This window comes from Athalia rosae, chromosome 2 (assembly GCF_917208135.1).
Source record: "Athalia rosae chromosome 2, iyAthRosa1.1, whole genome shotgun sequence".
NCBI classification, from domain to species: Eukaryota; Metazoa; Arthropoda; class Insecta; order Hymenoptera; family Athaliidae; genus Athalia; species Athalia rosae.
In genome coordinates this window covers 14,550,924-14,564,774 of record NC_064027.1, presented here as the reverse complement: position 1 = coordinate 14,564,774, position 13,851 = coordinate 14,550,924, and the positions used below count along the sequence as shown (strand labels likewise).

Sequence of the window (13,851 nt, the reverse complement as noted above, 5' to 3'; positions counted from 1 at the left end):
TGAAATGAGAATATGAAGTTATTTATGTTAATGAGAACTTGAAACCGCTAGTGTGTGAGCTTTTGTAGAAAATATCTCACTATTCATTTTACATTACACCCACCGATTCACACAACTTCTTTAAGATTGTCACGACTTTGAGAATGTATCGTGTGTCGTATATCACCTCCCGGCGCACTGTCGCGCCTTAAAATTCCTGGAGCGACTGCTTCTCGTTTATTAGCTGCTTCTTTTATGCTAGACAAAGTTTTACTCAGCCATGGCCAACTGTTTCTCGCAGCTTGAAGCTCTGAAGCTGCAGCATGCAGTTGATGTGTCAGATCCTGTGCCAAAATCAATGCTTATAGAAACCAGGAAATTTATGTGAATGTCTACTGTGGAGCTGTGTTTTGTTATAAAAACCGTGTGACACAGACCTGATTTCTACATTCAGCCTCAACCTGAGCTAGCTTCGTCTGCGCTAATTCCAATTCAAGCTCACGTACTCTCTCCTGAGCTCTGTATAACATTGGATCGATACGATTCTCCAAGTGATTTGAGGAATCTGGTAGAATTTTGAGAGGTTGTGCGATGCTGCTACTACACTGCTCACACTTAGATACCTTGGACTGTAACAATTTGAGTCTTGAAATACCAATCGGGAATCGTTTAGACTATCGTGCACACAGCATTCATGAAACACATACAAGGCCGGCTTGGTTCATGCACCTCATAATGCTTTTTATACTTACATGTAACTCATTTAAAGCCAATTTTGCAGCATTGTGATCTTCTTCCAATCGTTGACAAATCTATAAAAAATACACGTTTGAATACATCGTTTAATGAAATTCACCATGAATATTGATCAATCCCTAAACAGTTGCCTTTTGTGGCGAATAGAATAAAATACTAATTTTTATACATGGTAATCTTGTACGTATTACCTGTTTGTATTCAGCAATAATTACACCACTTCGACGACTTTCCGTGCAAGCTTTAGCTACCTCTCTTTGTAGCATTTCCTTCACCTGTCCCAGTTCAGTTTCAAGTCGTTGCTTTTCTTCTTCACTTCTCGCCACAGTTCCTCGCAATTGCTCGACTTCATTACTGTATTCATCTGCATTTTCTTGTGCTTCTGCACCAAAGGTATGCATTATTAGAGTGTTTTTAACTAATAGGTTTTATATATCAAACAGCATGAATTAGTAATGATATTGGAGTTTGCCTGGGTGCTTTGACATTGCGATGAACAATAACAATCTACGCTGTGCTATCTGTGCTTTGCTTGCTAAACAACGCCTTCAAACCACATCCTGTGTTGGAAACTCTCGTAATAATGTTAGTCAACCAAGTGGTTCGTATCCCATGCCTGATTTATTGAAATAAACTGCATGCACATCCAGAGTAACAGCCGTTTTATAATTTGCAAATCGTAATTATGATTCGAAATCAAGCTGACGTTAAAAATAAACGAGCAATATGGTCAGTCAGCAGATAACATTATACCCAACTTATGTTTCTAGTTTATCAATATTAATCACTAAAGTGTTATGAAATATAGGAATGCTTAGTGTGACTAGACTCATATTAACGCTTGAAAACTGTGTTTACGATTGTCAATCGAAACTGTGGGCTTAATACATATGCTATAGTATTACTGCACACCTAGCACAGACTACGAATAGCAAATATGAAAAACTCCTAATTAGCATCTAGTTTTTTCATTACTCGAGAGTCAATATTATCGTCCAAACTTGGTGCACTTTGAAAAGAATATGCAATTTTTATATGCACCTTCAGTTCTTTGAATGCAAGTAATATTGCACCCGCTGTACAATCTAGCAAGTTGGCTTATACCTACTTTGAGTGACAATGAGATGAGTTGATTCAACTGTGTGTTTGATTTTTTATTAGATTGAGTTGCTGTTGGCACTACAGTATGTAAGAGTACAGAAAATGCCATTGTCGTGTTACATTCAATCCAATGAATATTTTTCAGAAAATTTTTGTGGCTATCATGTGAAATAATCATATATTCAGAAACGTAAACAAGTTTAAATGGCGCATCATATCATTGAATTGCTGCGGCCGAAAGCTTAATCGTTCATTGAACTATACTTAAACGTAATTACCAAACTTTAGTCCATGAAAAATTCTAGCACAGCAGCATTTCTGACTACGAGCAACAGTCCTATTATAGTTACTCCGTCGATCAATAAAAGATATCAAATAAGCTAGTATGAAACTCACTATTGAATTCAGAAACATGACTGACGAACATGGGCTGATCGGCTAAGGTCACTACGGCTTATCAGTGTACATACACTTTTAACGACCTTCTCCTTAGATTGTACTCTACGTGAGTATATTGGTATTTACCTTATAGAAATCAAGCCCACACTATTGACAGAAATTAACAGGAACCACATGAATATATGTACGGTTGCTCCTGATCGGATAAATTTGACTACATCAGAGAGTTATTATAATTGTAAATATGACGATAATACCGTTTAGGTCATTTATCTTTTCAAAACCATTATCGATTCAAAACATTGATGGTCATAGCCGTCACAATACTTAATTTATCTAAAATGAGGTGGCAGGTAGGGTTCACAAGCCAACTAGCAGCTCTTTCAACCATATATATCCTAGTAACCCATACATGGGATTCAGTTAGTGTCATTAACATTCTATGGTCTATTTTCTAAAATTAAGTATAAAGCAGCATTCTCGTGAAAGTTGTTTCGATAAAACATGCGAAACAATGGGAGATAAAATTAGTGTGGGATGTATCAACAGACTCAAACCCCATCGTCCAAAATGCACCATGCACTCCCAAACTCTGAATAAATGATTTGCCTTTGTGGAACAAAAAACCTGCACAGGATGGGATTGAAGGAATAATTCACAGAATACTCCATACTAACGAGGCTATTTATTTTCAACAAATAGTAATAAATAACATAAACAAAGAAAGAACAAGTTTTGTCGAATATGCAGGTGATCCTCATGAACAGGAAGAATTGTATATTCACGTAAGCAAAATGTTAATCATTGCTAGACATTGCAAGGTAGGTTTTCATGAATGACTAAAAATGTGCGATGTAACGCATATGCTGATACTCTTAGAGTCCCCTTTTTTGGAAAGCATTTCTACCATTAGAATTTGTCATGAAAAAAAATTAAAAACAAAAAAAAAAATTAAATGGAAGCCTATGATTATCCAGGCCTTTTTCGAAACATTAACTTTATAGTATATCACGTTTGGCTCTTACATACTAATGCCTTGTGGAAATGAATCCAAAATGTTTTTCAAGTCTTTTAAAGAGTGAAATGAGTTAGCATCTCATGGACTATGTTGTGATATTCATCTATTCAAATACATTAAATTTAAACTCAGGTAATTCAGTAAATATACAACGGAAATAAACTAATAGCACAGCAGTACTTGCAAAATGAGAGCCTTTTCAAGAAATTTTAATTTGTCAAATCTTTAGGAGTTCAGATTCGTCCGTATTTGCAAATTTTTGATTGAAAAAGTTAGACAATTGGGTTCCGTACTTTTCAATTTTATATAATGGCGTTTTAATCAAATCTCTTGCTTTTGCTATATCTTCATTTCGCAAAGAATCTCTGGCATCTGAGTCAGGATTTCGTTCTGGAATATAATTTCATTTTTTTGAAAAAAGATTTTATTGTTATGTTTTTGCTATTTCTGTGCCACTGTTGAAACCACCACCTGTGCGAAAGACTGGAAGATAAAAAAGTAATAAAGTCTGTCCAGCATGACTAAATACCTAGAGCACCAATATTACAGGCTATTGTCGTGACAACCCAATATCACACGTGTTCTAGAAATATGAGCTTCATTGGAGTTCATTGTCGTATATTTGGTTTTTCATACTACGCTTAGGATTAGGACGTTCAGTACTACAAAAATATACACAAGCGGTAAACCCTTTGCCATGCACGCACTACAAACTAATTACCTACTAAAGAAAGACTAGATCAATTAATAATTATTAACTCTTACAAGTATCCTACCAATATTACTATATCACGATTGATTATGCTCTAAATAATTTCATCAATAAGTCATTTTCCAAGAGTATGGAAGGAAGTGTACAGAAAGTTCTTGTGTGCGTGTTGCATGAGATGACAAAAAGTATGTCAGTGTGAATCGAGCATATGCAAAATCTTTGGAATTGTTGTGGACACAGTCATGGACGAGAATCGAGTATTTCTTTGTATGCTCACAACCAATTGATATAAGCAATAGGGAGAAAAAGGGCTTACTAATACAAAGGAGATAGCGTTACATCCATTTATAAGAATGAGATGAAGATAACGCAACTCAAACGTAGAAAATGCAATTACCTTTGAGTGTCATGAATTCTGCTTCATATTTCTTCAGCTTCTTCAATGTCACCGAACAAGCTAGTTTCATAACGTATCGTGAAACTTCTTCGTTGCGACAACGCTTTGGCAAGTGAACTCTGAAGAATTTTAATATACTTTCAAAGTCTAATTGCAGCAACTCTTTTTTGCACAGCTGAAATGAGAATATATAGTGTCAACATTTTTTGAAATCGAGCAGTGAAACAGAAAATTTAATCTCTAATTCAATATTTTTTGTCAATAATCAACCTCAATGCAGGGCAAGAAAAGTAAATAGTCACAACGAATAAAATCTTACCATTAAGAGTGCAAGAGCCACTTGGAACAAAGTGTCTAAACCTTGGAGCAAAAACACATCCAAAATGTGAAAGACTAGATACAACGGAAATCTAGCTGTGAATAGTGTTAGAAACCACTGGGCTGCGAACATATGAGTCTCCACACCACGATCACAGAAGTGTTTATAAAGTTCCGGCAATTGATCCTGCAATAACATATATTTACTTTTAGAGAGATCTTACTGATTAAATAGGGATGCTCTATATGCAATCGGATCACCATACAAAACATAATATCCAAAGCAATAAACTAGTAGCGCAATTGTTAAAATTTTCGGAAGTCGTTTTTTTTCAGTAAAAAACAAGTGTAGCATAAAAGTTTCATGCGTATTCAATTTAGGACATTTCAATAAAAATTTAACCTCCATAAGTCGATTTAACTGGTAGAACCGCATGTGAAGATTGTCAAATCTATCCTTATATAAATCTCGAAGGCCGTAGTCGTACATCAACTTAACCAAGACACAAAAGGCTTGTTCCTCTGGCATCTAAAGAGAATTCAATGGAATTATCAAGCAGACCCTTACAATTGCATGATCATCAATACAAAATACACTCTCGTTTGAAATCTCAAATAACCTTGTAGATGTTACTCACATGCAATAGTAAACTGGCAACGAGAAAACTGAGACCTTGGCAGTATCCGACTTCTTTGTCGTGAACCGCATATGCTTTGCTTATTCTATAAAGTGAGTCTTGTCCCAAACCACCCGTTTCCTTAAAGAAATCATGAGCTGGGAATGTTCTATTAATGTCTCGTAATATGACACCCTCACAGCTGCTTTCCTAGGAAGCAAATGTACATGTTAGAAGATAATTTGTAAAATTAAACTATAACTGTGAAAACGACAAATTGCGACACATACTTTCGTGATCAACATTCGATACTTGTCCATCATCTCCTGCGAGTTGTCACAATTGCTCAATCTTTGCCAGACCTCTGCTCTGAGTGCTTCGGGGATTCCCAACTTAGTTAGTTTTATCAGAAGCTTAGGCCGTTGCTCGTTTACTTGCCACGTGTCTAAAACCTCTGCCCAATTCGCCAGCTCATCAGCAGAACAATCTTTAGATACTTCACCTGTACCACTCAACATTGGTTCATCCCCATCTGCGGATTACAAAAAAGTTACCCTGAATCAAACACTTGTATCAGTTATGAAAAAACGAACAGTATGCGCACATAATGAGTATTTGGTGAAAATAGTTGATTGTAATGTTGATTTTCTTTTATAGTTAGTGAATATACCTGAATCGATTTCTTCTTTAGGAGTCAAAGTGTCTATGCTTGTGATAGACGGTGAGCGGATTAAAGATGCTAAGTTTAAAGCTAGATTCAAACGATTTCTGTCCAACTCTCCGGACGTTTCTATACTTTGAACTTCGTAATGTACATCAGATCCATCAGCAGGTATAATCTGTAACATGAAAAGGTTGAGTGTTAACTTTTGAAGTGGTGATTACACGGAAAATGATAACAGTGGTCTTCAATGAATCGCTTTACCTCTTTTGAATTGAGAAAAAACTGTTGTACCAAATTTCGCTTATTAAAGTACCAGAATCTCTCATTTTGTGGATAAATTTTTACAGGTGTTTCAATTACGAAACGCACCGGTTCTCGTATCCCCCGAATTACAAGATCAACAGCAACTGTCATGAAAATTTCACCCTCCTTTGGTATTTCAACATTTAAACTTTGTAATGCTGGATCTTCTGGATCCCAAAGACCATAGATATTATAGCACTGTTTATCATGTCCAATAGGACCCATGTTGGCCTGCTAATATAAAAATCAGTATTATTTTTGAACCGTGTCGCATGTTTATTTCGTTTTGTCTCGATTCTTATTTCACAATAACAATAGTTCTTACCATTTCCAGCAAACGCATGTCACTGTGCTTTACGTTACGACCAGGACTGACTAGTACTCCAAAACACCTTTCAACTTCAAGAGTAATTCCTCCTTCTTTGCTTGAGACTTGCTGGATGCTGAAACAAACTTGCTTAGCTACATTGCATCTGAATTTGAAGCAATTCCTATCCTTTGGCACCGTGCTAAATCCTCCTTTGCCATCCTCTTCTTTCACTTCCATTGTGACTTCGAAAATGAAGACACGAGAATTGCTCTTTTCACTACCAGCATTGAATCCATTGAAGTCACTGCCTGTCAATGAACTTGTCATTGAACGAGGGATTCTTTGAAATGCTTTAGCAAAACATGCAGATACTTGACCAACCTGTAAAATTCATTCCATCAATGAATTAAATTATAGCACATATGTTAAAGTTATTGAAAAACAGATATTCCTCTATTCTCATCACCATTAAACTCTAAAAGTGGGAAAGTTGAAAACTTCCAACTATGGATTCAAACTTGGAAATAAGTATTGGCTGTTAAAAATTATAGATTGAAGACAATTTCGGGGATTTTTATTCAGGATAAATATGATACGTGAGAGTGGGTATTTTCAATGCAAAGTGTTTTGGACTCAACAATCAAGTAACTCACAGCTTCTGGTATATCGCAACGGAAGACGTGGCACTGGAAAATAGCGGATTCTAAGGTATCACCATGAGACCACGTAAAAGCAAAACACGCTGCACATAAGCCAGTGGCCTCACCACGTGCATAAAATAATATACGCTGGACTTCATAGTGGACCATTGCTTGTTGTGTAGCAGCATCATATAGGCTGTACAAAAACATTTGTTTAAATCCTAATGTTTCTTTGAAACAAGCGATTCTAAAGATCACTTACACAACGCTGCCTTGTGAACAACTCGGTATAGAGATGGACACTTTTATTGCCAAATTGGGTGCTTGCTCAGCATATAATATTGCCATATTCCTTTGAATTTCTCCCTCAGATTTAGGTGCATTGATAGCAGCAGAACCCAGGTAAGTAACACCATTAAACATCGTGCACTCCTGTTGGACGTTTGATACTGGAAAAACTTCTGTAACAAGAAAATAATCATTTTTGCAATTGAATTGGACAGAATACTGCCATATAAAATTGATCATTTCCATCATTGTCATTTATGTTTTTCTTTTTCGTTTGTATATTGCCTAAATGAATAGTGGTGCTTGGAACCAACCTTCTTCGACATAATCATCTGGCTTCATGGGATCTTGTTTTTCTGGAGCTACCATGTTTGGAGTAGTTTCGTAAAATTTACTATGCCCAACATATTTAATTTTCTCATCATTTTGTTGCCTGACCGTTAAAGGTGTAATTTGAACTTCATTCTCCATTTTAGAGTCCTCTGTAAGCACCTGGAATGGAACCGATGTACTTCTTTTAATAGATGTTTATAATATAGGTATGTAATATGAGAATAAATTTACAGAATGAACAACTGATTTCCGCCACAATCTATGCTTCAAATATTTGATAAATGAAACCATTTTTTCGTGCATGAAATATTTATCACACTATATTAACACCAGCTGGAGAAGTAGTGCAAGTGGTGTTTCCAATACCATAATTGATGGTAACGGCTAGGATTGTGAAGAGGTAATGAGTAATAAACTTAGCAACAGTGCAACTGAATGATGTTATTGCAACAAGAATAGCCTACTGGGATTACATAGTCATTTCCACATAAGAGGAGTGGGAAAAGGGTATTGCCCAGAGATAATTTCCTCATCAATTATAACAGTACAAAGATATCAGATATCACCAAAAGGAATGCATTCGAACAATAGATATGTTCATAGGCAGTAACTTAAGCCTTGTCAGTTGTGTTGTCAAATGTTCAATCTTTTGATTGGTTTCAAAAACTCAATTTTTGTAATCATCATGTATTAGTAATCAACACAATTAGGTATTGATACAAAAGTATCTTGCAATTTACAATGGGATATTTGACAAATGATTGCCTAAAAACTAATAGTGCTAAGTGGTTCAAACTAGGGCAAAATCTGCACACATATTCAATCCCAAAATTCAAATGCTGAGTCATGATAAGAAATATGTAAGAAATAACTGCTGTGCTCTGTCCTCAGTACATATATTTTAATACGGTTCAAAGCAGAAGCATTAGTTCTAAGGCCGGTTTGAACATTTAAATATTTCACAGCACAAAATTTATGGATAGTCTGTATTTGTTTGCTAGTAGACTAATAATGAATTTAAATATCTGCCACTTACCTCCCGCAGGTTATTTTGTAGGTCTTCTAAGTTGCCGTTGTTGGCAATGTTAAGAGTAGGCGGCTCTATTGTTTGCTGTTGTTTAATTGTACCTTTTTCGTTCACAAATTCATACTCGTCGCTTGTTGTCACTGATTCCATCGACTTCACGCTCGTACTATCCTCCATAACTATACCTGGACAAGGAACATATCATCTTGTACAAAGAATCTATCGAGTGTAATTTCCTAATGTTTTTATCTATACCGCTCGATGTTTCAGTTAAAAAGTCTAGATTTGTTCAACTATATCATATTATAAGTAAAATTTGGCATCAGGTATGGTAATTTCATTGAGATCTTAGAAGCAATAGTAGCAAATTAATCACTACCAACAAAAATGTTTCTTTGAACTCTGTTTTCACTACATTATTATAGCACTCTGCGATGCCTATACTGGATGTAACATTCAATAGATGTTGTAGATCCAAAGAGGTCCATCGAACGCAAGCATGTAGCATTCAAAAATGTTTTTTCTAAAAATTCACTAATGGTATTTTCATTTATCTAATCTGTTTGAAGTTATTTTATAATCCAATGCACGAAGGTGATCTGAGAAATAACCATAACATCGAGAATATGACATTTAGAGTTTGTGCGATAATTTTACGAATGATACAAACTCACCTAATATATTTAAAGGGAAGTAAGTCCAATCATTTGAAACTCATTATACCACGCGATTCCAGAAGCGTGGCAATGATTTTTACTCGAGTATGAACAGACGATTCTACACGCGACGAGAAACGTCAAAAACTTCCAAGGCCCAATGAATGATAACTCGCAGAATTTATTTTATCGTTATGTGCCTGCACGTATAACGATCAAACTCTAGTTTTGCTTCCATGGCATAATTATGCTCCCGTTTAACATCACATAACTCTCTAATGTACATAACAGCGCATATTATCTTATACTAAAAAACAAAAACAATCAGAATGACAGAAATGGTCGTATCGCCATTCGGTCTATTGCTGGTTCCCTGGGGCTATCGTGTTCGTTTCTCGCACTCACCGTGCCGGAAGTCAGGGGTTAATGAAGGAAACGTCTTTAGCGATACGAATTTTAAATAATTTTGTTCAGGGTCGTGGCCCATTTCAACAAATTCAAACACCCTTCAGATATTTTTACCCATTAGTTACGGATTTACCCTCGAGACTCGATGACAGCTGTCAAACAATCCCGTATTTACCTAACCATTTCATCATTGTAATTCAATCTTATATGTATTTATTTTTTTCTTATTTTCAGCAAATATAATCCTCGCGGATCATGTTCCAAGAATAAAAAGTTGGCTCCGAGTAATATCGAAAATTTGGAATATGAATTTCAAAATGATAAAAAGGTATGGCCGATCTGACGTGAATCGCTCTTGTCAGCCGTTACCATTTAATCATCATTTCATATTGGTATACGCATACGAAAATATCGATAAGAAGGAATTCACAAAAAAAAAAATAATGGGGAAAAAAGATCGGAATCCATGTTGGAGCGTTTGGAGTACAAACGTCATCGCCCATCGGCACCCATCGGCAGCATCAGAAAGTTAAGACAAATTCCGGTTGAGGCTCTGAAGTAGCGAGTGGCCATAACGGCGCCGCAGTTCACAGACGGCCTCCGATCTGTCCAATGTGACTAAGTTTAGTGGTTGTGGATTTACGGAGTGAAAAAAAATAATATTTCACAGTGAAATTTATTGAATTTTTACCTAGCTTTGAAAATACAGTGATAATGAGGGATGTTGTCAAGTGCGAGATCGGCTAATCGGTGAATACAGTGCAAAAAGGAATTGAATTGTAAAAGGAAAAAACGGTGAGAAACAACTCTACTCCTTGGTTCCTCTAGAGTCGAGGCAGCGTCAAGAATTTGTCAATATTTCAGATTATAAGGCAAAAAGCTTTTTTTTTCTATTCAATTCTGCTCAATCCTCCGCGACCTACTAGATGAAGTTCTCGTAATGAATATAATCTTAGAGAATCCAAAGGCAATCGGCTGGTCAATGTCTGTCAATAATAGACTCAGTTGCAGCAGCTAAATAAGAGGTTATAAATTATAACATAACGTGCACTGATTTTCACACGCATACCGCAATGTCCAGACGTCAACTAAAAGCACAGCTGTTCGCCTACGCTCTTTTCATCATTGATATTCGAGTTGGATCGGTTGCCTTTTATTATATTTTCGCTTCATTTGAGAAAAGAATAAGGTCATCGAAGCTCCAATTTCCGAGGACAACAGCATTTCCATTGTGTATCTGATTTTGGTTTCGATGAACCTCAAAGTCCTAGAAATAGATTTGAAAATAACACCCTACTTTTTATACCCACTGTTAGAGTACCGGCTATAATAGAACCGATAATTACACTTACTGGAAATCGTTTCTAAACGACCACCGTCATCGTCGTTACATCGTAACAACAGTATAAATTTTCCATCAAATAATTTTTGTCTGCAATAAAAGACTCGCATCTTCGAATGCAGTTCACCCCCCATTGTCGTTGTCATGATCCCTTCGTTCACGTTCGCGCCCCCAAGATGAAATTTGCCAGGAATTTTATTGGTGTCTACTTCATTTCATACATCTGTATCTCTATTAGTTATTACTAACCCAACGTTCACATTCGCGCTCAGTCATTCATTAAAATTATTTCTTCTTCTTTTTCCATTTTCTTATTATTTTTTCAAATTTTGTCTCTACACACGCAATGCGCTTAAACACTCGTGAATATAATGCGAGCTATTATTAATTTAAGTTACATAATTGTCAGAGGCGGGAAACTGCGGTGGTCGCGTTCTACTCTACCTGGAATCATCATCACTCTTCTCTTATCGTAATTCAAGTTTTGAATCTCTTGCCTTCTGGTTTAAAAAACAAAAAGATTTGAGTTTTTACTGACAAAATCAAAAAGTCGAACCAAATTCCGTTAGTCTTCGCTTGATGCATAATAATGTTCGTCACTAGCACCTAATAAAAAAAACTTGCTAAACCGAATGTTGTTAGAGATTATCAATGTGTGGGTATTGGCTCGACGGTGATTTTTCCGGTTGAATTCGATTGCGAAGCAATTCCTAGGTATTCGTAATACGAAATCGCAGCGTTGTGCAGGTCATAATTTTTGTTGACGATATTTTGAACACGAGTGATTCACACTTCTCGTTTTAGAATAGATTAACTTCACAGCCTTTAGAAGTTATCGCGTGCTCTATTTGCCCGGTGTAAATTTCAAAGTTATCGGTTACCTTTAACTTTCAACCGATCTTACGACGGCGTTATTATTATCTTATCTATTTTTTTGGCATTAAAATTCCTTTTTTCTTCTGTTCTTCAGTCGAAGTACGCGAATGACTCAATGATTACAGGTAACTTGAAGTATGATTTTTTTTCCTGCTTTATTTCTGTCATTAATCGAGCACATCGTTGCTATCCGGAAAAATCAAAGGTTAATTAGTCGCTGGTTGTCTGTGCCCACGATCGTCGATAAGACGGCATGCGTAAAAATAAATAGCGAAAAGAAAAAGGGAAAAACAAGCAAACAAATAACAAGAATTTTCATAGATATCTATCAGGATTGCCTTATCTATAGGCAGTTATTCTTAATAATAACGGAGTGACAAAAGCAGGGTGCGAAATATTGTGCTCTGTACATCATGTACACCGTAATTACAAGCTATTATGCTTACGATACAACAATTATTGCAGACTCAAACGCGCGTTAAAATTTGTCGCGGAATTTGTAAATTCCGGTCACGTTAGGTTTCTCCTTTTCATTTCATGAAAAGTTTACCGCGTAAATATCGTCGATGTCGTACGAGTAAGTAATGCGCGAAGTTGACTGGCTAACCAAATAAATTTCAATTGATCCGCCTAAATTCCCTATACTGTACATCCATTCCAGGAACGATCCGACTTAGTTATCGATTCTGATAATGGTTCTCCGGAAATGATAACAAAAAAACTATAGCATACACTGCATAACTTGCGCTTCATTAGGTTTTGCATAAAACGCGCTATTCAGTGTCTACAATATTTCATATCTTTCAAGCTTCTGTACATTTTTCACATCTCTCCCCCTCTTTGAAATCCGTACAAAAGTTTTACACCTACCCGTCGTCGACGCGAAACGGATCCCCGATGGCCGACCCAAAGGCGATCCGTACGTATTGCTCGAATACTGGAAAATTCTGACTGTGAGCGATCTCTGATGAAGCGCATTCTTCTATAAAAACCAAAAATCCTCTTCACAATCCTCTTCATTGATTAATATAACATTCTAAGGCAATTTCAGAGCCAAGAAACGAGTTAAACAAACCCTTTTTTCACGTGAAAAAAACCAAAAAAACAAATATATATATCTCTTTGTCCATCGCCAATTCCTGCTGCACCATGAACAATTTTTATCAAAATTTATTTTCACATATATGACAGAAAACCGCATATGCAAATGTTGAGGAAAAATGAAAATTACCTTATACGTCTTCGAGAAACAGCTAGAATTGTATTATACATTCGCCAGAGATATTTGGTTTTTAAAAAGATTCCTCGGATCGCGGTTAGTTGACCTACTTCCGGTCGCGTGGGCTATATTATCAGCAATCCTTGATTACGTACGGTACTTCCGCAGGAAAAACGAGTAGGACGTAAAGTTACGTGCATATTAATCATCGACTACTTGTTCCACGTAAGCAACAATCGACGTCATTGCCCGAACATATCGCAATAAAAATATCCGCGTCTTTTACCGCACCGCGTAAGAAAAGCGCCCTGGATTTCATTTATTCCGGTAAGACTCGTCCGGTCCAAAAGTCACAGCGATGAATGTCCTTTGGTTTCACTGCAATAGCATTTTCTAAGATTCGCTAGAGTAGCTCGAGAAAGTCGTATTTTGCAATTTGCCGCATCATTAATGTGTCATGTTCCATTTACTTGGGTCGCACATCACC

At 36.4% G+C, this 13,851-nt stretch overlaps 2 protein-coding genes across 9 annotated transcripts in view; one reads left to right on the top strand and one right to left on the bottom strand.

Moving 5' to 3' along the window:
- The window catches only part of LOC105684816 (rab GTPase-activating protein 1-like), a 30,777-nt gene that overhangs the window by 1,676 nt on the left and 15,250 nt on the right, over positions 1–13,851 (bottom strand). Inside the window, exons 1-17 of one of the 5 annotated variants that reach the window (XM_012398461.3) lie at positions 9,538–9,873; positions 8,873–9,048; positions 7,818–7,995; positions 7,478–7,676; positions 7,228–7,411; positions 6,590–6,955; positions 6,223–6,498; positions 5,968–6,136; positions 5,588–5,829; positions 5,319–5,507; positions 5,084–5,209; positions 4,682–4,867; positions 4,363–4,537; positions 927–1,117; positions 732–791; positions 417–608; positions 104–323 (exon numbers count right to left, since the gene is read on the bottom strand). In XM_012398461.3, coding sequence (XP_012253884.2) covers positions 108–323; positions 417–608; positions 732–791; positions 927–1,117; positions 4,363–4,537; positions 4,682–4,867; positions 5,084–5,209; positions 5,319–5,507; positions 5,588–5,829; positions 5,968–6,136; positions 6,223–6,498; positions 6,590–6,955; positions 7,228–7,411; positions 7,478–7,676; positions 7,818–7,995; positions 8,873–9,040 — 3,117 coding nt within the window. In that variant the 5' untranslated portion in view covers positions 9,041–9,048; positions 9,538–9,873 and the 3' untranslated portion in view covers positions 104–107. Of the gene's footprint in view, positions 1–103; positions 324–416; positions 609–731; positions 792–926; positions 1,118–2,900; positions 3,644–4,362; positions 4,538–4,681; positions 4,868–5,083; positions 5,210–5,318; positions 5,508–5,587; positions 5,830–5,967; positions 6,137–6,222; positions 6,499–6,589; positions 6,956–7,227; positions 7,412–7,477; positions 7,677–7,817; positions 7,996–8,872; positions 9,049–9,537; positions 9,874–13,851 lie in introns of those variants that run through there. The other 4 variants (XM_020851719.2, XM_020851718.2, XM_048649779.1 and 1 more) reach the window with 4 other exon arrangements.
- The window catches only part of LOC105684841 (protein FAM102B), a 49,059-nt gene continuing 45,257 nt past the window's right edge, over positions 10,050–13,851 (top strand). For all 4 annotated transcript variants that reach the window (XM_048649783.1, XM_012398506.3, XM_048649782.1 and 1 more), the window contains exon 1: positions 10,050–10,722. The gene's annotated coding sequence lies outside the window, so the exon portion shown is untranslated. The remainder of the gene's footprint in view (positions 10,723–13,851) is intronic.